The 26904-nt window shown below is 41.1% G+C and overlaps 4 protein-coding genes and 1 long non-coding RNA gene across 5 annotated transcripts in view; 2 read left to right on the top strand and 3 right to left on the bottom strand.

The window, feature by feature from the left end:
- Window positions 1-533: 533 nt before the first annotated feature.
- On the bottom strand, window positions 534-3109 carry LOC118421152. Its single transcript, XM_035828313.1, has 2 exons — window positions 3058-3109; window positions 534-1447 (listed from the first exon to the last, which is right to left on the bottom strand). The coding sequence occupies exon 2, from the start codon at window positions 1425-1427 to the stop codon at window positions 534-536; it is 894 nt and encodes a 297-aa protein (XP_035684206.1). The 5' UTR covers window positions 1428-1447; window positions 3058-3109.
- Window positions 3110-11612: 8503 nt separating this feature from the next.
- On the top strand, window positions 11613-15543 carry LOC118421473 (fibropellin-3-like). The gene is made up of 6 exons (XM_035828786.1): window positions 11613-11835; window positions 12216-12344; window positions 12583-12699; window positions 13575-13688; window positions 13923-14000; window positions 14478-15543. Exons 1-6 carry the CDS (start codon window positions 11676-11678, stop codon window positions 14585-14587), a joined length of 708 nt encoding a protein of 235 aa, XP_035684679.1. The 5' UTR covers window positions 11613-11675; the 3' UTR covers window positions 14588-15543.
- A 673-nt stretch (window positions 15544-16216) lies between these two features.
- On the bottom strand, window positions 16217-17699 carry LOC118421564. Its single transcript, XM_035828909.1, has 2 exons — window positions 17641-17699; window positions 16217-17121 (listed from the first exon to the last, which is right to left on the bottom strand). The coding sequence occupies exon 2, from the start codon at window positions 17101-17103 to the stop codon at window positions 16660-16662; it is 444 nt and encodes a 147-aa protein (XP_035684802.1). The 5' UTR covers window positions 17104-17121; window positions 17641-17699; the 3' UTR covers window positions 16217-16659.
- Window positions 17700-18422: 723 nt separating this feature from the next.
- On the bottom strand, window positions 18423-22855 carry LOC118421153. The gene is made up of 5 exons (XM_035828315.1): window positions 22723-22855; window positions 22165-22238; window positions 20690-20999; window positions 19600-19832; window positions 18423-19190 (listed from the first exon to the last, which is right to left on the bottom strand). Exons 1-5 carry the CDS (start codon window positions 22853-22855, stop codon window positions 18795-18797), a joined length of 1146 nt encoding a protein of 381 aa, XP_035684208.1. The 3' UTR covers window positions 18423-18794.
- Window positions 22856-23013: 158 nt separating this feature from the next.
- The window catches only part of LOC118421437, a 4226-nt gene continuing 335 nt past the window's right edge, over window positions 23014-26904 (top strand). Inside the window, exons 1-2 of the long non-coding RNA XR_004831835.1 lie at window positions 23014-23295; window positions 26832-26898. This is a non-coding gene — a long non-coding RNA (uncharacterized LOC118421437). The remainder of the gene's footprint in view (window positions 23296-26831; window positions 26899-26904) is intronic.

Genomic DNA, 26904 nt, shown 5'->3' on the forward strand with positions numbered 1-26904 from the left:
TCCTCTTGCTGATCAGAGACGGGGGTCGACACAGGTTATCTGGCATCTGCGTCCCTCTGCTGCAGTCGTGTGTCCCTGACGTCACGTCCGGAAGCTACAGCAGACCGGTCCAGTCCGTGAACAAGGCTGACGGAGTCGGCTGAAAATTTGGGGTAAGTCCCAATTTAACTTGGTGTTGGTTACGTTAAGTTTAGTCTTTTCCACAATGTCATTTACCAACACAGATGTTCAGACTAGACTAATATAAAATTTGCAAGTAAATACACTGCTCTGTTTAATCTTATCTAAATGTATTATGGTGACCAGTCCCTCCAGTTCTGTCCCGAAACATCCTACATCATGTATTCAAACACCACAGGATGGCTGCTACTTTTAACCAGTGAAGGCCGTCCGGTCCAGGTTATTGACCTTTAATATTTGTTTCGAGAAAAAAAGAAGAGGAAGACACGGAACTAAATAATGTCTTGTCCTTTCGCGACGAAACATGAAAACAAAACAAAGGAAACGCGATTTAAATTTTGACCCCAAAATGTTTACATTTTATCAAGAAAGTAAAAAAAAACCCTGCCATGTCTCACCTTAATCATGATGTTATTGACCCAACTGCCCACATGGCAAATGACCTTAAGCCTCGGGCCCTCAGCTAACTTTAATATCTCGCGATAGGGGTCTAACTTCTCCAAACGAGCTGTAAGGTCTGCCTGGTCTGGAAAAGCTGTGGCGAACTCCTTCACAGCAGTCTGATACTGGTAGCTTAACGTACCCCTCATACCCTCAATATCTGAGCGAGACAAGATCCAGTCGTACTTCTCGGGAAGGGGTTTGCCTGACCGGAGCTCCAGTAGATGTGACAGGCCGTGCAGCTGCGCCAGGGCCCCGGCAACAAGCATCATCTCAGCACGGCTCAGCGGCTGGCGGTTGGGTTTGATGGAGAAGCCCTGAGATTTCAGGTTCTCCATAACCCTGACGGACACCATGGAGTTTGGATCGGTGGCGGCGAAGTAGCATTTTGGGAGGAACAAGGAATCAGTCGGAGGGTGATCTTCCTTCCCTGGCTTAGATTCGCGTTCTGTGCCTGGGATGGCCACAGATAGGAGCTCCGGGACCGCTTCGGAGTAAAACTTGACTTCTGTCAACTCGAGTTTGATGTGAAAGTCCTTTGGGCACTCTTTTAATATTGTAAATGGCCGCTTGAAGTCTGTCAGCTTAGCGACAAGACTGTAGCGCTGACTGGTACCGTTCCTGATCCCCACGGCATCAAAAGCGATGATGTCGCTCATGAACCCCTCGCCTTGGTTGATGGAACCTTTGACATCGACGTCTGTGATGGTGATGCCTGTGAGGTCTTTCTGCAGTACCGACTGCACCCAGGAGGGGGCGATATCTTCTGCGGACTGCGGAATGGCGATCTCGGCCTTTGTTGCCATCTTTGGTAGTATTTCTAGAACTGTCAGGGAAATACAATGTTTTGGGATTTAATGCAAAGTTGTTGAACACTTGATTGGAACTTTTGGCTACATTTCTTTCATAGACTCATGATAAAGCAACACAGATACATAGTACACATGCATTCAAATTTGAATTAATTTTGAGCTAGAGTTAAACGACGCCATACCTTTATTAATGATTTTTCTCTCATTGAAACGCAAATCGTATGCAGATACGTCTCTTATCATCTTATACATGTAAGTGTGACCTACACCTCACGCGGCGGACATGAAAGATCCCAAACGAGGCTAATATGGCAAACATTAGACCGTTTCTGACTGTCCATCATAATTAGCAGTTTCCCAATGATATCATGGCAATAAGTAAGTCGGCTAAAAAGAGAATGGCTGCATATCCATTAAATATTTCTTATCATTAAATTCTAAATTTGCATCTCCAAATTTCGGCGGATGGAGGTAGGCGGGACTACGGGCTTTGTCCACGTATACCCTAAATTGCGTACGCAAGTTATAACATTGATCACTGATCTTGTGACTGAAAATTTGTGTGGTTTTGTAGAGAAAAAAAATGAAAGATAGTTGAATAAACATGTTTTGTTTCTTTTACTCGTTTTCGTTCTGTCATGTCTGCCGTGTAAAAAAGGCATATTGCATGTCATAACAAATCCCCACCCCTCCTCTTCAGAGCACACACAGGCTAGTATCAGCTTCCCTCGAGATATCATTAATAACATATAGGGGGAAAAGATAACTTCACTTTTTGTGCAGTTTTATACAACAATAAAAAGCTCTGTTCACCATGTACAAAAAAGACCGCGTATTTTTTCGTTTGCTTTTGAAATAGAAATACTACAGAAACTATTGTCTACAGAACACGATAGATAATGCATGTTTATCTAAATATTCCCACGATATTCCCACACAAGGAGGTAAACTCACACGGTGTACATAATAACCTCTGACCTCTCTGGCGACCACACTTTGTCATGTTTCACCCATACCACATAACCGGTCCATTTTACATGGTGTGTCCTGGAACAGTCCATTCTGGGACGGGGGCATATTCTTAAAATTCATTAATTGGAGTTATTGGACTATAGGGTGATAAGCAGGAGTCCCTTTTGAGTGGAAGTGTTTCTCGACTGCTCCACTTTACATATGGGTATTGCTGGGAGAGTGGAAGTTTTTGACTGGTCCATTTTTACTGGAAATGGGTGCATTCTTGCACAGGGCTTGACCTTGCATGGGGTGGGAGTCCAAGATTGGTGAAATATGCTGCACTGGCTCGCAAATGTTGCCTGTCTAGTTTGTATTACTTTTAGCACTTCGCCGCTGATATGCGCGAAATCATTGTGGTGAAAATATTCTTATCTTCGTCATAGTGCAATATAAGGCCACAGCAAGTAAATTTTATGGTGTGATTGTGTGTTTTTCGCGCTATCTCATTTTTTTTGCACTTTGCATAGGATGTCATCTTTGAAATTTACTTGCTGTGGTCTAATGTGTAAGGTAGACAATACATCTAACAAAGTACTAATACTGGAGATATGTTTGTGCAGTTTAGTCATTCAGGATGCAGTTAAAACCTGTAGTTAAAACATGTACTTACCGGAGAGTTCTACTGGCGTGTCTTCTTCCTCGGAAAGCAGAGGTCAAAAGAGACCGTGTGATGTGTTCATAAACAGTTATTCTAGCTGAATATGTGGGTGGATAGCTTTCAGGCGCTGTCCACTTATTCACAGGGGTGGGTATGCATTGTCTGCGTTATTGTAGATATCACGGTTCTGTTTAAATGTTGTTTGACTTAGCAGGATGATAAACGTATGCTATGTGAGCTGATCTAAAGAGAAATAAGTCGACACTCGCGGTCTATAACATTCAATGTCATTTGCCTGAGAAAGAAGCGAACCCCCCTTCAAGTAGGATATAGTTTAACCCGATTGGATTGAGGGCGCAGAACACCGTATTCATCCGCGTTCCCCAACAATAATAAATCTGGTACGAAGTAGTACGGCACAGAATTTGAAAAAGAAGTTGAGAGATTTGTCTGTGCACGTCAGCGATGCGGAAACTGTGGGGAATGACAAAGGAATACGATAGTACTAAGACTGCATGCAATGCTATAAGTCGGATTGATATATTTTTGATAGATTTGTGTACGTTTGCGCTTGAATACTGTTTCCACTAACGGCTGTGCTTCGGCTGCAGCTCACATAACATCCGCTGAGCGGTTCATAAAAGATGATAAGTGGATACTCCAGGATGTTGCGAAAGTGGTGGATACAAACCAGTTTGGTAACAGGAAAGGGATGTCTACGATCCATTATCTCACTAGCTTGATTAACAATATACTTCTTGGTGCCGAAACCCCTAGGAGTGTTCAAACAATCTTACTGACTGATTTTAGTAAGGCTTTCGACAGGATAAATCATACCAAGTTGATAGATAAAATGATTGCCTGTGGTGTACGGACGTCCATTATGCCATGGATCTGTAGTTTTCTTACAAAACGAAGTCAGTGTGTCCGATACCACAACAAATGCTCAGATTTTAAAGAAATTTCTTCTGGAGTGCCACAGGGCACTAAACTTGGTCCTATTCTATTTTTAGTATATATTAATGATGCTCTAAAAGGCGATATCTTAAATCAATATAAATATGTTGATGACTTGTCGTGTGTGTGAGAGTCGACTCTATTATGAAGCGAGTCTAATGCAATCCTCGCTTGACCAACTCAATACTTGGTCGATCAGAAATGACATGATTCTAAATAGCGAGAAATGTATGCTCGTGACATTTTCTTTCATGAAAGACTCACCCCCACCCCCTAGTATTTTACTTAATGAAAAGCCCCTCGACTATACGGAAACTGCTGGTATTCTAGGCCTTTGGTTATCTAATAATTTAAGATGTAGATGTCATAACTAAAAAGGCTAGTTCAAGACTCTTTTGGTTGAAGAAACTCAAAAGCTCCGGACTCCCAGCTCAAGACCGCTGCGATTTTTACGTGGGTTATATTCGCCCAACCCTAGAATATGCAGCTCCAGTCTGGAACTCAAATATCACAACGCAACAAGTAATGAAGATTGAACGTATACAGAAGCGAGCACTTAGAATAATTCTCGGCTCTCAGTATGAATGCTATACCAGCGCCCTTGCCCAGTTAGGTTTACCGTCCCTTGAGAAAAGAAGAGAAACCCTCAGCCTAAAGTTTGCAAAGTCGCTACTCAACTCCCCAACTTTCCGCCATTGGTTACCTCCTTCCCATTCTCAGATTCATACAAGATGCTTGAATGGTGCTAATCTACTTGACATTCCTCTTGCCAAAACAAATCTTTATAAAAATAGCCCGATCCCGTATTTTGTAGCCCTCTTGAATAAACAGTTAAGATAATCACTGCATGCAAGTTGAGATCTCCCATGTCACTATCGTCAACTACTACCGTGCTATCTGTATTGTGATAGATTGGTAATTAGTAAAACAAGACACATTTGTGCGATATGATTATAAATGATGGTAACTTGTGTGATATGATTGTAAGCCTTTAAAATGTTAGCCTAACTGCCCTACCATGTTAAGTTTTTAATGTATGTGTAAATGTTTTTAATGCCTAAATACGCAATTCAGCGCCTTAGGGCGCTGCAATGTATTTAGAGGTTGTTGAAACAATCAATAAACGTTATATATATATATGAAAAAGAACGAGCGGGGAACTTTTAGCTTATCTTTACATATTTTGTACATTGTAACCTGAACTTAAACATATTCTATTCTTTTTTTTTTACATTTACTGTAAACCCTACTATAAGTTTTGAAGCGTGGAATATTTTCACTTTGGAGTCCTTTAATAACGTAAATACTCCTGGCAAAATTACAATCTTTAGTTTGAAAAAAAATCTGCACTTCGCGAGAATGTAGATAGAGGGCGTTGGTATGATGCGATGGATGGCAACTCTCATGAACCCGTACGACATTAGTATTGAATATGTATGTATACATGTTGTTGAATACAGGACGTGTTTTATCAAGAATTTATCTCTCTTATATGGGTCAGTTTGGATGGGCTATTTTATAGTAACCTGCCTGTTCCTCGATGTATATGGCGTCATAACGGCTGGTCCTTTGCTATAACCAGCTCATAAAATCCTTTGAGGTTTCATTCGGTGGTCATAGCAAAGGGCCAGGCGCTATAAGACACCATGTACACCTCGGGTGGGTCATTAACCCTCCAATATTATCAAGTTCAAAACCATATGGATGTTTTATGAGATTGGATTTTCAACGATCTGTCACTCTGTTGACTGGCTCATTTCTGTCACTGTCACCGTCATGGCTTCTGACAACTACACAGGTTCGACAATCACGTCACATCCGGTGACGTCATATTTAAATGTAAATTTACATAGTCAACATTAACGAAGTGAATAAAGTGCGTGTCGTGAGTCCACAATGAAAATATGAGCATCTCTTCGACAAGCCCAACACAATCCAGTTGTTATCCCAATAGATTTAGTATACTATATGATACGCCCAAAGATCGTGGATAATGTGACGGGGGTATTATAAATCTTACAGCAACACCAGCAGAAACCTCTATCAACCCTTTGGAAAGTTGATAGTTTACTTATTAAGCTGCCGTATCAAGGCCTTTGCCCGCTATATTTTTCTACAGATTACGATATCGATCGATGTCCGTTATTTTTGCAGTAGGCTGCTATGTAAAAACGTATTATACTTGGTCTGATATACTGTATAGTCTACACATCGAGTCAACGTGACGCCATCCTCTCACTGTAAACGCCATGAACGGTATAAAAATCCAGCAGGTGAGCTCGAGACTAAACTTGGAACAATGTAATTGATAAAAAAACATTGAATACCTCATAATTGTTTCAGCTAGTCCAGTAAAACATGTAAATATCACTTGCAACGAACATATGCCATAAACATTTGATTTCATAATGCAATCATTTGTTAAATTTGCATTGGAGATTACAAGTTTGTGTCCCAAAATACAACCGAGCCAATATCAATCAAGATTTGCTTATAGTAATGCAAGCTGTTTGGAATTTTTTTCAAGTCATCGGGAAAATGCTGGACTCGAAGACACACTGTGTATTCATCAAGCATGAGTGTAGTAATATCAGGAAATGTCTTGCTCCCCACAGGAACTTTTGGTACTTCTTACCACTCTGGTGACATTAGAGAACACGCTGGGTAAGGTGATCGTTTTTAAAAGTGCTAAAGTTAGTTCTTTGATTTTGTATGTTTGAAAATAACTTCAAATGAATAACATACGCGGTTGATCTTTGACCATTTCACCTTTGATCCGCGCACACGAGGCTAACCCCAGTATCTGAATTGTAATTGTAGCCTATTTGTTCAAACTTGTCATCCGTAGCATTTGGTAAATAAACCGATATAAACCATGTAGTGCATAATCATTTCGGTTTTTCTTACCATAGTAAAGAACAAAAGTGTGTTTTACCGTAGTAAATAGCAAGAAAAACGTTATTGTCTACCATCAGCTTGCTGATTAAACAATAATCAAAATAGGACTACAAACCAGTAGACCTACCATAGACTTGATTATGAGTGGCTGTCCATCAATCAAAATTGTTCTGGTTAGCCTTTAAAATAATCCTTTGCGGCCTTGTTTTTGTTGCGTTTATGTTGTTCTCTTCTAGATTTTGTCGGAAAAAAACAACAGGAAAGTAGAAAAGATGCACAGATAAAGAACTACAGTTCGGCGACCTCATACCTCCATTAAAAAGCTTTTGAATATTTTAATCATATGACTTGCACATTTACACAGATTACCCATTATGCTGTTTATCATTGACTTACGTACACAAGTCACAGGTATAAAATTCCCATCATTTATCATTAAGCGGTTTTGCCATATTTTGATAGTTTGTGTAAATCATTTCCTCATTTACATATCTGGTATCTGTCAATCATGAATTACATTACATTAATTGAAGTCCGGTTATGGAGAACAATGTTTCGCTGCAGTACCGAGAAAAGCCGATAAGGAGCCCAGAATCTAACAATGTCTAGTGTTTGTCACACCACACGAACAACAAGTATCAAACCACCCGTCCTTGAGTTATCTTGTGTTAAAAAGTGCTAAAACATAAGTTGTTAATTGGTTCGACAATAATTGTTGCAACATGTGTTTTATTCGTCTGCAGCATCTACTGTTGCAATCCGAACACACGAGGACCATTTCGCCAGTACTAGTGCAGACATTGACCTGACGCTGAATGTCATTAGCTTGTCTGGATCAACAAGAAACGTCTACTGCGACTTTCCTTGTCAGAGGAGTGATTGGTGCCAACATTCAGAGTAAGTACAATAAAGTTACTGCGCACATACATGTGACGTCAGTACATTATGAATTCCCATAAGAATTATGCACACTTATCATCTGGAATAAATTAATCATCCAAAATAATACACCGGAATCGTACATATAGTTGTAGGGCCTAGCTGTCTTTGTAATACAATTTAGCGAAGTTATGCATGATTTCTAAAATTGACATGAACATATTGTATACTTGTTACATATATTTCGGACCTATCCTAACATAAGAAAAGTAGAGCTAGCGCCACAATGTTCTAATTGTGCGTTCATTGGTTCTGTTCGTGAATATACGGTCTACGTTTTAATCTGTCCTAGTGTAGACACAGCTACCTGCGGCACTTTGAACGGCATACTGACGGGAGTCACTGTGAGAAACCAAGGTGGAGGCTTTAGTCCGAACTGGAGAGTGGACTGGGTAAGAACTGTTATTGAAATACTGCATGATTGAATTGTGTTAAGACATAACAGCCCAAAAAACATTTTTGCTAAAATTTGATGTTTTCATCTTGTCATTGGACACATTTCTCTTGACTAGATCATTCCTATCTGGGTTCAAAGGGTTTAAATTGTGTTACCTTATAATAAACAATAAACAATAAGCAGCAATTATGTTCAAGGTTAGATGCTTGGAGCTGAGTTATGACCCATACATATCTCGCGAGCGATATATATATGTTGGTGAGAGTTTGTGTCATTGCACCCTCGACCTTTCATACAGGTGAAAGTCACCGATGAAGGACAGGAATACACTTTACAATTTGATGTATGGATCGAAAGTGGACAAAGCGCGGAGAGGCAAGTGGCAGGTAGGGTTAACTGTACAAACGAAATCAAAAGTACGGACACAATGTGACTGTAAATACAACTCTTTGATGAAAATATCAGGAATAGAAATACGGATTGCCTTCCATACACACATGGGCATGATGTCATTTGTTAAATCAGTTAGAGTCAATGGCTTTCGACAGCACCTGTATCACATACACAACTAGAGCTCCGCAACCCCATACCTTCGCCAAATGATTTTACCTTCATATCTGGTGTATCAATTGTTTGTCATCAATTATGTAAATCAACTGCTCATTTGCATAAATTATATTAGTTGACCATCTTCTTCGCCAAAATAACAGTCGTACACAATCTATGTTCAGAAAGAAGGTTTTAATCGAACCCCCTATTATATGTTCAGAAACATACTTTAACGTACTAGTCCTTTATTACCTTACATTACTTTATCATCACAGCTGCCTCATGTACTACACCAAATATTCCTAATGGATACATCGACGGAGGCACGAGTCACAACAGCCTAGGGTATGTAACATGTAACTCTGGTCATCCCGGATACTATCTGACTTCGTCATCTAACAGCAGCTATCGTTGCTATGGAGGTTACCGGTATCCCTCAAGCCCAAGTGCAACATGCAGCGGTAAGCTAAATGTGAAGTTAACGGTATCTATTAGGGTCGGTACCGGTACGGTGTACCGGTGCAAAACCGTTTTTTCTTGTCCGATCAGATAATACCGGTAGACGTTCACGTATTTTAGGGATTATACGTCCAAGAAATATATCTTTACCGAAGTAATGGAGAGTTCATAGTCATTTTTATCAAGGTGTTTTTACATTAAGATAGGATCCTAAAACGTCAGTGGACGTCGAATACTCCACCAAACAGAATCCTTTGCAGCGAAATGAACCATTGTTTTGAGTATCGCCCATTTTTCAAAAGTTTTCACAGATTATTAGGTCAAGGTTCAGGTCCGGACCTGTACCTGATCGTCTGGACCTGGACCGAACCTGGACCTGAAGTTTCTGTACAGGTGTGACAGGGTTTTCGCCCCCCCCCCCCCGGGGGGGGGGGCGAAATCACTAGCGATCTCGCCCTCCCCGGCTAGTGATCTCGCCCCCCTACTTCGCCCCCCCCCCCCCATTAGCGATTTCGGCCCCCCCCAAAAAAAAACGGGTTTACATGACATTTTAGAAGTTGATTGGTATAAATCACAAAATGCAGTTTCAGAATGATATAAGTACACGAGTTTTATACATAACTCCATTCATAGTATCAATATTAACGTAATTACATGGTAGTAAGATAGTTGAACTTGTTTCAGACAAGGAGGGTTGGGTCCCTTGTATTCCTATTATTGCATATACCTGAGTCTTGACATAAGATGTATTTCATTGTATTCACCTGTCCTCAAGCAACCTATATATCTCCAATATGAAGTCTCTACCATGAAGTGACCACAAAAGAACTATGTAATGTCTTTATTAATTATGCAAATATTAGGTATTAATTAGAATAACGCACATTTTGGTATATGCACCTGGCCAAGGGATATCTTCACCTCCAACATGACTGTTTTTTCTAGTATTTAGGAACTGATGCATTTACCCGTGTTTCTTAAGACTTTACCAGTGTTTGTGTAGCATTTAGCAACAGCTATATCAACTTGCGCGTAGATAGTGTTTATAATGAGAAACTATTATTCACGTGTGTTTTTGTTAGTGCTTTGGAAATGTTTCCAGCACAAGAAAGAAAACACTGTGACAAATTGAAAACATATAGCTGACGTATTCCGTACCATAGACGGTGTTGATTTATACGTTCGCAGTAGCACTGTTTTTATGCCACCTCAGCTGCAAAAATTGTCTTTTTCATTTCAATGTTATGTTTGCACCGAACAATATAGTATCGACTTTCGAGGTATGACATCTTACGGTACGGTAATGAGGTGCCATAAAGGTACCAGGTAACACACCATATACGTTACTCCCCAGGTGCAGTATAGTACCAGGTAGCGCACCTGTGATATGTAGTAACCAGCTGCTCTTGGGGGGGGGGCGAAAACGCTAAAGGGGGGCGAAAACGCTAGTGATCTCGCCCCCCGCTGGGGGGGCGAGATCGCTGTCACACCGGTACCCACTCCTAGTATTGATAAACAAACATTAATGTATTATTTACTAATGACGCTCCAATCAATAATAACAATTCTATGGTAAAAATAATTATAGAGAATTTTGTTGTCTGCAGAGAACAAATAGGATTCTGAGGATAGAAATGCAAAGCACATGGTCAGTAATAAATAAACATACAAGAAAAACACCTGACTAAAATAAGTTAAGTTGGCATAATATCTAACAAATTTTGTTGCCTTTAAGTAGATGCTGTAGTTGATATCATGTTACCTACGTCAATGCGAAAAGTTTTTTTTCTTTTACACAGCTTGCAGAAGCATCGCCAACTGTGAGACGTACATTCCATGCACCGGACCAACGGATTCAAGATGCACGAAGTGTCGTTATGACGTCGCCGGTATGGCATACCAGCCGTCTAGCGATGGCAAATCTTGCACAAGTAAGACACAAAGGAAAGCAAACCTAGCTGTTTTGTTGTATTGTGATTTTAATGTGTCATGTCATCACGAAAATAAAACAATTCTACTAATAAAGTATTAAGGTAAAATTGCCTATGTGCCAGGGACTAACTCTGCTGGTAATTACCCGTAATATTATAAAGGTATGAAAGATTAAGATTAATGAAAAAGGTATCGCCTGAATTCTATCAGTTCATGAATATATACGTATACGTCTCTGTGGCTTAGTATAACCTAAATTCCCTTATAATCAATTTTAGTAGTTGAAATATCCATATGTTTCTCCGAATAGTAATTATATACGATACGCTACCTGTGTAGACATATTTTTGTCATGAAGTTGCTGAAATTGTTAGCGTCATGATATGTATTAAATGCCCACAAAATGACCACATTGTGTGTATTACTCCCAACAGCTGCAATACACAACGACAAGTGCTATCGGTTCTCTAACAACAGCCTGTCACACAAGGAAGCCTCTATGGCCTGTGCCAACATGAAGGGGAAGCTGGTGGACATCCACGACGCTACCGACCAGCAGATACTTCTCAGCTATATCCAGGGGGCTGACTTCAGCTACTGGACAGCTATAAAATCCCGGACTCCGGATCTTTTTCACCCCGATGGATCTTCATTCTCTGGTATAAAAGTAACTTTATTTTCAGTAATACTTTGATTGATATGCCTCAATTAGGCAGTACAGTTATGTCATCAGAGGTGCACTTTGCAGTCACAAAGTGCAAACGTGTGTAAGAGTTCGTGTAGCATGTTTTTGTGTGTTGTTGTTGTTGTGTGAGTGTGTAAGAAAAAGAGAGAGAGAAAGAGAGAGTGAAAGAGAGAGATATGGAGAGAGAAAGAAAGAGAGAGAGAGAAAAAGAGAGAGTGTGTGTGTGGTCTTATTCGATAAATGAAGACACCCGGCGTGAGAGAAAGTAGAATCGCGCGTCAGCTTCCAACATGCCTTACACGTTAGGTTACAACACAAGAACCTCACAACAGTATTCTGAATTTTTCCTAACAGTCCTGTCTCCTTGGATGTCAGACTATCCGTATGCCCCGGGGGATGTATGTGTGCTGTTGGACAGCTCCAGTGGTTACAGGGGAGAGTTCCACACTTGTGCAGAACATCAGAACTACATCTGCGAGTCTGGTACGTACCAGTTATGGGTTAGGGTAAAAGGAGGGCTTAACGTCGGATATTTAAGTAATTTCTTCACACAGACAGAGGAAAATGAAGTTGAGAAGGGTATAAGTTGACAAATAAGAATCCAGTATTGCAAATGTAACTTTAACTGTTTAAGTGGTATAGGAATCATGTAGTGATAAAGGATACTGTTGTTTTGTGACACTCTGTGAGAGTTGATGGTTAGTTATCTCTCCTTCAATAGACATCGACCTATGTGGCCCGACCGAGTGTCAGAACGGTGGAAACTGCATCGCATGTTTCTCGGACTTCAGCATGTGTAGGTGCCACCCAGGATACACCGGCGCTTTCTGTGAAATAGGTACAGTACTGCAACCACCTGTTACACAGTCATAACACCAGACAAGCCTCTTTGCTTCATAAACCCAATTACACAAACCCAGCTGGCCACCGCACATTTGCATACAAAGGAGCAACCTATTAAAATACCCTTTCGGCGGACATTAGACATGCACCAACTCTACGGCAGTTTAAAGCTGCCCTAAGACACACTCCTCCGCACATGGACCTCTGACCTCCACCGTTGACGTTTTTGGTTGACTGTTCTTGGTAAAGACGCTTCGGTTTATTTGTATATATTGTTTGTTGTCCTCTGGTTGTCTTACTGAATGTAACACGTTTCGTTTTTGTTATTTATGTAGTGGGCCCCCTTGGAAATCAACTTCAAACAAGTTGAAGGGGCTACCCACATGTTTTGAGATGAATAAATAAATAAATAAAACAGTTCTATTTATGAATTGCAAGGAGCTTACAATAGGCACGGTTAAATCGTGAGGATCTGTAGAGCTAACTTAGTTCAGACCTCGATCGATAATTGCCTCAGTTGCGGCGACAGAACTGTAGGTCATGTACCACTTACTCTACTATTTTGGATAAGTGTGGTGGGTTCTTTATCTTGCTCGAGTTGTGGCTCTCCTCAAAAACTGGAACTTCATTTAGCGTGCATCCAGTGGATGGTCCTAACCAAAGTTAGGTATGATACTGTAAGCGTCTAATGGGTTGGAAACAAAATTAATTTCAGTTAAATTAAACTTATTCTGCAACATTAACATACATAGTTTTAAGGACGTGTTTTTCCCTCTGGTGCTGATGATTCAAGTTGTTTACTTGTAATTCACATTTTTCATATTTCTTCTCAATGCTTTCCTAATCATACATGGAATGGCGCTTTTGCAGACATAGACGAGTGCTCATCTTCTCCTTGTCAAAACGGAGGAACCTGCGTCGATGGCGTCAATGCCTTCAGCTGCAACTGCGTCCGTGGATACACCGGAGTTTTCTGCGAAACTGGTAACTTCTCAATAGAATGATGCCAAGCTTGTATTTCTTTCGTTGCTTTTGTCACATGCTATGAATGTTTCCACATCGCTTGTATCAGATTTAATCATTTGCATGCTATTTGGTGACATGCATAATTATAAGGACAAATGAAAGACATCGGAAATGGGATGCTATTTTGTCCTGAACTAATATTTAGTCATCACACAGCTGTATCAATCGTTGACTTCAAGTTTACGTTCACAGACATTGACTGGTGCGACCCGGACCCATGTCCGTCTGGCTGGATGTGTGTGGACGGGGTGCCGGGGTTCCACTGTGACGGTAAGAAACTAAGGGACAGTACCTCAGTTGAAATCAATAATTATCAAGTGAATAAGTACAAGAACCAATCTTTCTAATCCCCTATTATTACATTTTTCGGGAAATCGTAAAGTTTTTCTGACTCTCATGTGTTTTTGTGTGCATGTTGGAAACGTTCATTTTCCTTTCTCAAAATGAAGAGAAACAGACATATACTTGAAACATCACTTAAAGATCAATTATGATCCCATTAATCTGTACGAAATAGCTTTTGTTCCATTGCTGGTAAATGCAATTTCGCATTGGCTCTAGTATCTATTATCAAACGTGCAATAATGTTCCCTATCCCAGAGTATTTATTATGTTCATTTATGTATTTATTATTATTTAAGACTAAATATGCAATTTTTACTTTGTGTGTTTTAACTAGTCTAAGTTTACGAAACGAACCCCGCCTCTTCTCATTCTTACTTGTCCCTGTACGTATCCTTTTCACAGCACCAATGCGGGTTGGAACCACATCTACATTTTGCTCGTCCTTTCCGTGTGGCCCAGGATGGATCTGTGCAGAGAAGGACCAGAACGGATACTCCTGTACCCGCGAATGATGCCTGACAACCTGGAATCCAGTCTACCGTGGATTGGCCAGGCTACCTTCGGAACAGGAGAGCCTTTCTGTCGCCGGGGTAATCTTTCACACCCGGTAGGAATTTTGCACGATGGGAGTTAACCATCCACGGGCAATTCCTACCGCGTGAAAATGCTACCGGGTATGAACGATTCCACCGGCGGCTGAGAGCTGCACTGGCCCCGTAGAGAGCCTGCACTAACTACGGTAGGCCGTGCCACAAGTAGACTGGATTCCGGGTTAAAGATTTCATAGTAGTGCATGCATTCAAGCAGCCTTGAGGACAAGCATCTGAAGAATTTCGTGTTCTTAGTAATCAAAAGTTCAAAACCAGGGTTCAAAACCAATAAGAAATTTCAGTCTTGCTAAATTCATTAATGCTAGTAACACAAACTTAATTACAATTTTGCAATTAGTCATTTTGGAAAAAAAAACTTATGAAGTACATAATTCGGTACTTTGATGACATTATGTCTTCAACCTGCAATGACTTATATTACTTAAAAGGAATTTCTTGAAAAAGATGGTGAACTGGATAACCAAATGTAGAAGTTAAATATCACAATGAGCAAAAAAAGTTCAGTCATTCTAAACTGCGTTGTTATGAAGCCATAAAATTGCTAATGTGATGAACACAGGTAAGTCTCTAATTAAGTGTATCTTTCTGACAAAATTGTGAACCTCAATATCCTATGGACGAAAGTGATATGTCTACAATGTGAGCATGAACTATCAATGCCCATGTTTTAAAAAGACGACCCTTCAATTTAATTTACAACGAATTTGCAGTTGTTTCCCTTAACAATCTTGAATTTATATTCTTGTCAACTTGTCAACTTCTTAATTTTTTCAAATCAAACATTTGCGTGATAAAACATCAGAATTGTTTCATTTTTGTCTTCACATATTATAGAAATAAAGGTAGAGCATATATATGTGCTGATGTGTGTCAATCTCTTTGTGATTTAATCAATACAATTTCTGTGACGTTAGTTCACCTTAATCCGTGGACATTCGTAGTTGTAAAAACTGGCTATTTAGAACTCTCGCGAGAACTAGGTCACTCCGTGATCAAGATGGACTGATAGCCATCGAAAATTTGGAGGTATGTGTACTTACCTTTAATACAGTCACTGATTGATGAAAAAAATCCTATTAACTGGCTATTTAGAGATTTCAGGTCAATGACATGGGCTTCAACTGTTTATGTCAAAATATTGCACTGTGAAACTAAATTCCATTGACTTAACTATCCCAACAGATAAAGGTGAAATAACGTTTACTGTAAAGTACATGTAGTGTATCCGGACTCGGTCGTTGATTCGATGGTTATAGGAACCTGCCATGAAACGAAGAAAGGCGGGTCACTAAAGTTATTATCGTATGGTATTGTCGTATATCTAAGACTCAGCTCAGAAGTAAATACCAAGCTGAACTTTCATATTGAATGTATCCCACCACCCAACTCCACTTCGCCATATCATATGTGGTCCGCAATCCCACCTTCAGTTGCTATATTTGTATATAAAATCAAGTCTAGCACTTTCTATTGCGCACGATTGCAATATGTACAGCAAATAACATGCAGACAAACATGTAGGCAAACGACTGTGATTGTGATGATTTTAATATTCAGTCATGTTGACATCAATATTTATAATATCAGCTCACATGCTCCAAGTCTGACTGTTCTTCATCCAGTATACTTTACAACTTGTGCATTCAGGCGACAAGCAATCAAATAAAATCAATTTCCGTTTGTAAATATTACATAATTCTGTTGAGACAGTCTTACAATACTCTCAAGATTTGGTCCACACACACATGGAAACTCTTTTGCTTCCTTCTTTTTATATTCAATAATTCTAGATTCAGATAGTAACCATTAGTATTGCTCGTCTAATGGCAAATATACCATCATTCCTGAAGATTAACAAGGAGGCTTCCGCAAAGGCCTCACGATTGTCTTTCTCATGCAAGACATCTGTTCTCAGAAACACGCCGTTCTGTCGTCTGTGCGCATGCGCGTCTGTAGGATCGTTGCAAATGTCCTCAGCCTCCATGTCCGAGGTTGTACGTGACGTCATGGCTGTTGGACGGACAGCTGGCGTGTGACGTCATCTCACTGCTCTGTCCTGACAGCTTGACACGTTTACATCCGTCTGAACTTGACTCCAAGCTGCAACGGACACGCTTGGAGCTCTCAGTTCTCTTGTCACCATGGCGTGAGCTGTCGTTGGCATTGACGGACTGAAGACAGGGGGAACTACCGACACTGTCACGTGCCTGATCAAACGTCTTCTTGTCACCGCCCTGTTGTGTCACAGCGAACTTGTCCTCGTGAGGAACATCAGTTCCCATGATGCGACATTTGAAGCACTCCAGACACCAACACGACTCGTCATCAGACTCGGACTCTGAGTCACTGGACCACCAAGAGTGCTGACGTGTGGATGTCTCGGTGTTGGTGACGTTACTGGTTCTGGGTGCGGCCATCTTTGAGGCTCTGACTTTCTGTATAGAATAAAGTTCCCAATATGGTATATATGTCTACAAGTAGCAGTATTAAATGCACCAAAAATGTTTCATTCCAATTAAAATTGTCTCGCTTATAACATTCTGTGAACAAATGAAGCCACGAAACACAGCAATTTTTAAAATGCAACAGATAGTCGAATATCATGCTAATTATCATCTCCCTTTTGACAGAGCATGTCGAATAAGGAAACGACCAATTAACCAGTACAGTGTAATGAGATACTGTAAATGCATTTAAGTTCGTGGGGATTTAATTTCGCGGTAGCGGGAAAAATGACTTTTCGCGGTGGATTTAAGTTCGCGGTAACACCATAGACTGCAATCTAAGACCATAGTAGAAAAATGTTCGCGGTGGATTTAAATTCGCGGTGCAGTGGTCACCGCGAAAACCGCGAACATTAATCCACCGCGAACATTTATGCATTTACAGTATTATGGATCCAACCCTGAGGTGTGGCCAAAAACGCATAACGTCAGTCATTTGAAGAATCTGACCTGTAGAACCTCTAACGGTGTAGGTCGTGACGTAGGGGCAGGGCGCTGTGTGGATGTGTTGGTGATATCGATGTTACTGGAGTTGGGTGCGGTCATCTTTGAGGCTCTGACTTTCTGTAAATAGAAACGTTAATAATATGTTATATAAGTACATCTACGAGTAACTATTGTAAATAAATGTTTCATTCAAACGAACGCTGTCACGTTGAGGGTTTGTGGCATTCTGTGATTAAATACAGCAATAAAATGTAGCATTCATTAACTATCTGATACCATGCTATTTTTCCCAAATGAGCGCACTCTCCCTTTGGACAGAGCTGTTGACTAAAGAAACCACCAAGCAGCACTCTACTGCATGATATCATCACAACCACCCCTGAGGCGTGGCCAAAAAAGGATAACGTCAGTCATTAAAACCTGACCTGTAGAACCTCCAAGGGTGTAGGTCGTGACGTCAGTGTTGGACGTTGTGACGTCATCCTTTTGTCACCGTGGCCGCCCATATGCGTGTTGGGATGTTTCCCATCAGGCCTTGTGGAAGATTGTGCGGTCCTGATTGGCTGAGCAGTCTTCTCTGTCTGTGAATCACATGACGGGATCGTCTGGCGTGAAAATATAAGAATGTTCGGGCTTAGAAATCATCACTACAGTCACTTTTTATGTGATCAAAATTTGATATATCAGAGTTATGAGACAACAACCTCAATATGTTGTACGAAAAAAATGTTGGAATTAATTAATTGAAAATGTTAAGAGTTGGTTTGAAAAATGGCTACCTGTTTGACATCACTGGATAAAAGCTGGTTTGGTCGAGATGTCGACAGGTGCTTGTAGCCGTCACCATGGCGACGAGAGTCACCCTGGCTGTCCGTCCGGACACCTTTTGGTGCATCATGGGATGCTACAGCACCTGTCTTCACCGCTGGAGGGCGCGACTGAACAGTCTGGGCAGGTTGTAAAAATATTAAAGATAGCATCTAAAAGTCTGTTGGAGTAATTGGAAGGGGACAAATCATCCCATGGCAGGTAAATATACTGTAATACGGGCTATCAGCAAACACGATTGCCCACAAGGACAAAGCACAAATTATTTGCTCTATGATAAGCAGATTAAATTTGTCCTTGTGGGCCTCCGTACACATAAAATATAAAAATTAGGAAGGGTTGCTCTTTATGTAGAGTTGTCTCACCTGTTGGCTACCGGGGAATAGTGCAGAGTTGATCCGATATGCCGGCTGGTGCCAGAAACCTTCATCATGGCCGCTCCAGATGCCGTCATGACCAGGGCAAACCCTCACCGAACCACTGTCGTACCCAGGACGTACCCTCACAGTCGTGTCATTATGGCCAGGGCGAACCATCCCAGGACGAGCGCCATAACCAGGACGTACCCTCACAGGACCAGTGCCGTACCCAGGACGTACCCTCGCAGAACAAGTCTCCGAGTAACCTGGGCGTACACTCCCGCCGTCATGACAAGGGCGTGCCGTCGCAGCATGGTGTTTGGGTTGACCAGCTGATGGGACAGACGGTGGTACTGATCGGTGTTCCTGTGGAAAATGTATTGTGAAGATGAGAAAACAAAAGACAATCGGAGCGAGTGTCATCTATGAGTGACTTCAACACAATCGTAAGCTACGGCAATGGTTGTACGGATTTTTTTGCTGACGTTATAATACATCTGGTGTACAATTTGCAGCCAGTAGGTACCCAATGTTTTGAGTTATAATGCTGATTTACGGGCTCGAGGCGCCTCCTCGAGCACAGGTCACCCTTTCTACGTCCCTGCCCAAAGACGAATTCGTTATCAGAACTTTATTAAGCTGTAAGTTACACCAAATATCTTCCTCAAATAAGTCCAGAAATTCTATATCTTATGCTGACTAGAAATATCTTGATACAAAGACAGACACAAACACATAAACCAATTCCTCTATTTATCATAAAGGTAATTTATACCTGTTGGGAACCAGTAGCTTGTTCAGAATTTAGGCGGGAAGCCTGGATGGTTCGGTGTGCCTTCAGCATGTGGCGTGTAGCAGCGCTCTCTGTCGGTTCAGGTCGGTACGACACCAGGCCACCTGTAGGGTCGCTGGCCTTCTTAGCTGAACCCTTGACTATGACAGAACCTTTCTCCGCAGCTGCAGCTGTGCTGGGCTTCACATCGACTGTAGGTTTGTCCATAGACGTCCCTGTATGATCAAGGAGGTTAAAAGAAATAACCTCCTTGGTATGATGAATAAATGGATAAAAATGCCTTTATTAGTATTTTTGCTCATCGAGGTAATAAGTACGTACAGATCGCAACGATGACCGCTATATAATTATAACTTCGGTTTTCAATTATGATGAAAAAGTATGACAATATCGATTTTCTAATGCACTACAGAATGTCTAAAGTACTACATAACTGAACCAGACTATGTTCAGGACAAAAGATACAAAAACCGGAAGTCTTGCTGCAGTAGCAAAATCACACACCTGGGGCCTCAAATCAGCACTGGCCTTCTTTTTCCCAACCCTTATCCATATACCAAATATCATTACAATTCAGAGGTTCTAATGTTATAGTGACCGCAAATATTCGGAAACACAAACAGACATACACACACACAAAATAACACAAACAGAAGGAGAGACAGACAGGCAGACACCAACATAGTTACACAATACATCCATTTTACCGAGATAATAAGATATTTCTATTATAAACATACTAGCTACGGCCGCGTGGCGCGTTGGTACACCCGATCCCTCGATCTCGGAAGTTAAGCAACGCGACGGTCCGGACAGTGCTTGGATGGGGGACCAACCAAGGACGTCCGGATTGCTGTAGCCTCAAGAAGTTTCCACGAAATCGTCTTCCGGGAGGGACGTAAAACGGGGGTCCCGTGCTCGAGGAGGTGCCTCGACCACGTTAAACAGCCTCATTACTCATACTGGGTACCTACTGGCTGGCAAAATACACCAGATGATTATTATTATTATTATTATTATGATATACGATATGTGCACTTCATTTTATGATCTACATGAAGGACGCTTTTACCTGTAGTGTGTACAGAAGACGCTAGGCGGCGCTGTTTGACCACACCGTTAGGAGGAGACCGCCGTCTTTTCTCCCGACGGGACGACTGGACAGCGGAGATTCCGTGAGCTGCCGGAGAAGGCGAAGACGTTTCACGTGAAGACGTCTTGTGGCGGCGTGACGTCTTAAGACGCTGTCTGCCCCGGCTGGGACACCGCTCGTCGTCTGAGGAGCCCTCGGAGTCCGCGTCACTACACAGCCGAGGGGACGGGGCTCTTTTCCGCTCACTGTGGTCTGTACATGTGGCCCGTGTAGGCTTCGGTACAGCGTTCTGTGGGGAGGGACATGGCAACGTAAGAACGCTGCCTGTCACAAGAATTAAGTACATGTATACAATGCAAGTTATAGTGTGTTTATGGCGAAAATACAGCCCCTTTCCCTGGTGCTGAACAGCCATCCATACACAGAGGAAAAAATTGCATTATACAGTTTAGTCATTCAATACGGGTAAATACACCTGCCTAGTCTTTGGTTCTGTGCAGTAGATTTGCACACATACACGTTATAGCATATTAAGTCAATAAATGTTGGCAATGACATTCATATATCCAATTATCTTTGTCCAGTCAATGAGTCATAGTATGTATATTGACTAAACGTTGCTTTTTTGTGATATAGATAAACGAAACCGTTATATTATAGTTCAAGTCAGTGGAAATATGTTCAAGTTATGCAAGTTAATATGTGTTTACGGCGTAAATGTAGCCCCTTTTGCTGGTGCTGAAAAGCCATCCATATAGAGAAAGAAATCATTTTATTGTACAGCTCAGTCATTCGCACACAGGTAAACACACCTGCCTATGATACTGACGTGAACAGAAACTTTTAACACATTAATTAAAGTTTCATGGCATATTAACTCAATAACATTTCGTAATGACATTAATGGTAGATCTCCAGTATATTATAGTATCCTAATATCGCCTACAGTTTATGATATGGTAAACAAGACAGTTATAGTTTAAGTTAATTTTTAGATGTTCACACTTGATCATGACGTGTCAACAAAGTTCAGTTTTGGCGATTTCCGTTGAGGATCGCCTGTAATGAAATACCATCGGGAGCTGCCCGGGACCTCATCGGTACTGGGAGTGTTCCCCGCCCGCCCATGTAATTAGCACGCATCGGGGATACAATGTATGTACGGGAGGGATACAGTCATTTAACTAACGGCTGCAATCAGAAGAAAAAGGAAACGCAAATAGAAAAAGCCAATACATCGAGACTGATGGCGTTAAGAGTTCAGTCTTTGAAATGGTTACGAGGCAATTTGTAGCATTTTCCGTTATCGCCGTCCAGGGATGTGACTGAAACCAACCCCGTAAGAGTTCCCCGGCGTGCGCTTATGAACTGGGCGGGTGGATAACCCCCTCGGCACCGTAGAGATAACTATACGGTATGGTTACCGAGTTAGTTGAAACTGTTAGTGACTTTACCTTGTAGTAAGCGGGAGTTTGAAGAGTTCGGGCGTGTTCTCTGGATTGTGACAGAGGCACTTGGGGATCTATTCCTAGTAGAAAAAATATAACACGTTAGACATTAGCGAAAAAAATAATCAATTTCTACGTTAGGTTAAACACCAACGGGTGGACAAGCACCGATGGAGATGTGCGGTAGCTACTGTAAACGATCGAAAGGTTTTGATTCATCTACAGCTACATTTCACTGTGCGAGATCTAAGACTTTATCAATTTACAGTGATAGTTTCATCCAGTGTACAATCTAACCACTGTGGGTAGTTACAAAAACCACAACATACATGGACACATGATGTTGAAAATTGTAAATGTATGTAAAATCGGGCGATTGTTGAGGAATTCGAATGCAGTCCCTGAGTTAGTCAGTGACGAGCCTACTTTGATAAAACCACCATTAGAGTCACAACCATTGCCGTATGAGGAAAACATCTCGACTTGACGTAAGTATACGAAGCTTTATATGGTGTAAACTTGTACATTAGGGACGATCTGACACAACGCGGTGAAGTTACTCACCCGACTGTCCTCCGTTCTGCTCTCGCTCTTCTCCGTGAAGATACAGTGTCTGTTTGGTCAAACCTTTCCCCGACATGACGGTATCTTCCCCCCACTGAGCGCTGTACACCGTCTGCTGTCCTATAACTCGCATTTTCCACACTCCAACACCTGTGATTTGCGATGTTTTAGCGTGAAAACGTCACGTAAACCGGGAGCCGATCAAAAACACGTCTGGTCTCCACGAGAGTGTTTCTACACTGTTTACCGTAGAACCGTTGTCAGGTTCGAACGATCGAAAAAAAGTTGTTCTGGAACGGAGCATTGTTGGGTTGAGACGTTCCTTTTCTTTCAGATGAAAATGTGTAGAAAACTACTCTAAACTTTGCCCTTTTAACGATAGCATTGGACACTTTTGTGGAAGGAAATATTCAGCCGTTGCCCGCAAATGCTGAATTCTTGAAAAAGGACCGTTCATTAGAGACGCGTAGCGAAATGAAGTAGTACTGCAGTTAGAGATAGATCACACCGGCTGAATCTTGCCGGCGTTCGAATTCGGACATCATTTTGAGATTTTCATCTCAATGGCTTAGCGTAAGTAACAACGTATAATGTTTCTGGTGTTATGATACCATTCTTGATAACTTTGCTTCCCCATTGTGGTGGTTTTGTGTCAAATTATATGAAAGAAAATCGATTTGTAGCCAAGGAAGAAGTGGAGGAGGAGGGGGGAGGGGGGCGGTCGTGGGCGAGAATCTTGTGGGAGGGGGGCGGCCCAATGAAAGGTGTATATTAATAAGTTGACTAAAATAAGAGTTGACTTGTTGATACCGTGTTTCTTTTGTTGTTAACATTAAGCTTTTTAACCATCCACTGCAGAAAGAAGAAGAAAAACCTTTCTGGTGATTTCAGCAACATTTACAGTCTGAGTCACTGCCTGGCTATATTGCAGGCTATAACGGGGGGGATCCAATGTCCGGTAACTGTTCTAAGTGAATGCGCATGGCTTTTGTCATCGTACATTTTACTGAGAACCCATCAAAAACAAGTCAAGATCTTGTTAACAACCATATAACTGTGATTTAAGCTGTGCAGACATAATTGTTTCCTTTAACGGCAGCATTCCGAACTTTACTTTGACAGCGCGCGGAAGTTTTGGCAGGTTTGGACTTTCAGTGGCGTTTCAGTGGAACGTTCTAACACAAAAAAGGGGGTCCAAACTCCGATAAGTTAACAACCAATCCATCTCTGCATATCTTTAAGCATCCTATGCATGCAAAATAACACTAAGCTTCTACAATACTATTTTTTGTCACAAATATATGCAATATTTTGAATTACGATGTATATTTAAATACGTTTACTTACAAGGATTACCTCTCACGGTGAAACCAACCTGTCGCCAAAAAGAAAAATGGCGGCACTTTGTTTACGTCTGCCTGCGATTACACTTTTTCACTTTCGGCTTCTGTATTTCCTGCTTCAACCTCGTTTTTAACAGCAGAAATGACTACAGGATTTCTTTAGTCGGTAGGGATCGATTTTCTTGAATGATCGGTACTCTACTGACGGGTTGACTAACTCCATCGTGTTGAGCATCGCTCGGCTTCCTTCATAGGTGATTGACAAAGATGGCGGGTTTGACAGGGCCGTGAAGGACATGCGGCATAATTCAGCTCCGATTATCCAACTATAAAAGCAAAGACACGGCATAGCTGTGCTTATTTAGGAAGTTTTATAGATAGCATTCTCATCTGTGGTGGTATCTTTTCACATTTCGTATTTGACGATGAATTATTTAATAGTTTCCCGGGCCATGTTCCCGATATGTTCGCTCGTCAGCATGCACGGAAGGCGTCAAACTTGTGTACTTTTTTCAATCGTTATCTGTTGGGGCTTACCAACTTGGACACATACTCTGACTTTTCAGTTATTTACAACAAGGTTTAGTCCATAACAAGTTGCACTTATTATGTGCAGACACTTATGCATATCTCCGCAAAAATGATTTTAAAATCCTACCGGACTTCGGACCCCTACCGGACTTTGGACCCCTCCCGTTAACGTTACTTTAACGTTACTTATAGAAATTATCAATAACAATTATTTCCCCGCTATTGACAGGCTAAGTCTGATTTTCTCAGGCCAATCCTGATAAACTTATGGTACCTTACTTTGCCCTTAAAGATGGGAACCAACACTGATGACAGTGAAGTTTATTATTTAAATAGTAGCGGGAAAGTGGAGTGTTTGCAGTTAACGTTAAAGTTCGCGGTAAACTGCAGTTTCATACTATAATGGAAAAATGTTCGTGGTGGTTTTAAGTTCGCAGTGAATTTTCAACGCGAAAACCGCGAACTTAAAACCGACACATGTTAACATGTCAGCTTTTACAAATTAGTATGGCCAAAGAAAAAAATGTTGTGTTTCCTGTTTCAGTCCTAATAAAAAAATTAGAGTCTGTATTAGTGTATACTATAGGTAGGGTTATCTTTCCTTTTCCTTTAAATTCTTTTAGGCTGGCCAAAAAGTCAAACTTTAATTTCAATTTAGTAGATAAATTTATGTCCTCCTTTAGAGGAAGCAGGCTGAATAAGAATTGTGACTCCACTGCCCACCCCCAAAAAGTCTAGGCTCGGCAGGTTTTTCTAGGATAGGTAGGAAAACAGGAAACATAACATTTTTTTCCTAGGCCTAAGGAGATAAAACTCTAGTGCAAGGCTACATTATCCTACATATCCTTGGGAATGATGGGGCAAAAAGATTCAAATCAAACTAGAGTTCGGCGACCTCATACCTCCCTGAATATTTAGAGCTTTTGTAAATTTTATACAATTTACTAACATTAACATAATTTATGCATGGTGTTGTTCATCATTGACTAACGTACACATGTCACAATAATAAAATTCCAATCATTCATCGTAAAGTGATTTTGCAATTTTTACATAAATTATGCAAATAAGTTCCTCATTACCATATTTGGTATCTGCTTATATTCTACCTATCATAATTAACATGTGTTGCATTTATTGAAGTCCAATAGTTGAAACCAATGGAATTATATAATTTCCTCATTAATTATGCAAATTAAGCCCTCATTTGCATAAAATGTATGTCATTATGAACATCTTTGCCCAAGCTACCCGCATGCCTAAATTGATGGCAATCCGCCGTCCCTTTCTGTAGTTATCCTCTTTGGAGTGTCTTGACAAAAACGCCCCTGCAGTTCCAAAATTACATGTTAGGGGGCTGAAACTTGCCCCACTTTGTCATGACGCTTAAAGCTGTCTACAACCCAAATGTCAAGACCATATATTGTCCGGGACAAGAGATACAGAGAAAAAACTGCTATGATAGAATATTCTCATTAATTATGCAAATGTGCACCTATTTTGCATAATTAGTATTTTATCTTGTACAACATTGTCTAAGGTACCTACATACCAAAAATCATGAAAATCCGCTGTTCCCTTCTTGAGTTATCCTCTTCAGAAGTTTTTGACAAAAACGCCCCTGCTATCCCAAAACTAGACGCTAGGAGGCCCAAACTTATGTCGCTTCTTCCTGAGCATCAGAGCTATCTAATACTCAAATATCGTGACCATACTATGTTCAGAACACCAAGATAGCAAAACCGGAAGTTGCACTGCAGTACCAAGGAGAGTTGCTAGGGGGCCCAAAATCTAATCATTTCCAGCTTTCGTCAGACACTACCAACACACCAAGTATGAAACCAATCCACCCAACCGTTCTTGAGTTATCTTGTTTACACACACACAGACACACACACACACACACAAACTCGGGGTAAAATATAACCTCCATGACATTTCATGGAGGTAACAATACTCAAGTCAAAACTCGCCCCTCCCCAAATATATATACCTCTGTACTAGTAATTTGGTGAGACTTTTCTGCCCAATCATGTATCTACTAGTACTACAATCACAGGCACAAAGTCGGGGTAGAAGCTGCGTGTCATGGTCAGAGTTGGGTTCCTGTCAGATCTTCCTCATCAGCTGTGACAGTAAAACTAACACATTCCAATCATTCTTTTTCTACATGTCATGACACACACTGTTCCTTGTGCTATTACCACATAACTGACACACACTTGTCTTTTTCAGGTACTGTTACCACATACTCGACACAAAGCTGCCTGTTTCAGGTGCTGTGACCACATACCTGACACAGGTATGT

Source organism: Branchiostoma floridae, chromosome 8 (genome assembly GCF_000003815.2).
Source record: "Branchiostoma floridae strain S238N-H82 chromosome 8, Bfl_VNyyK, whole genome shotgun sequence".
In the NCBI taxonomy this organism is placed as follows: domain Eukaryota; kingdom Metazoa; phylum Chordata; class Leptocardii; order Amphioxiformes; family Branchiostomatidae; genus Branchiostoma; species Branchiostoma floridae.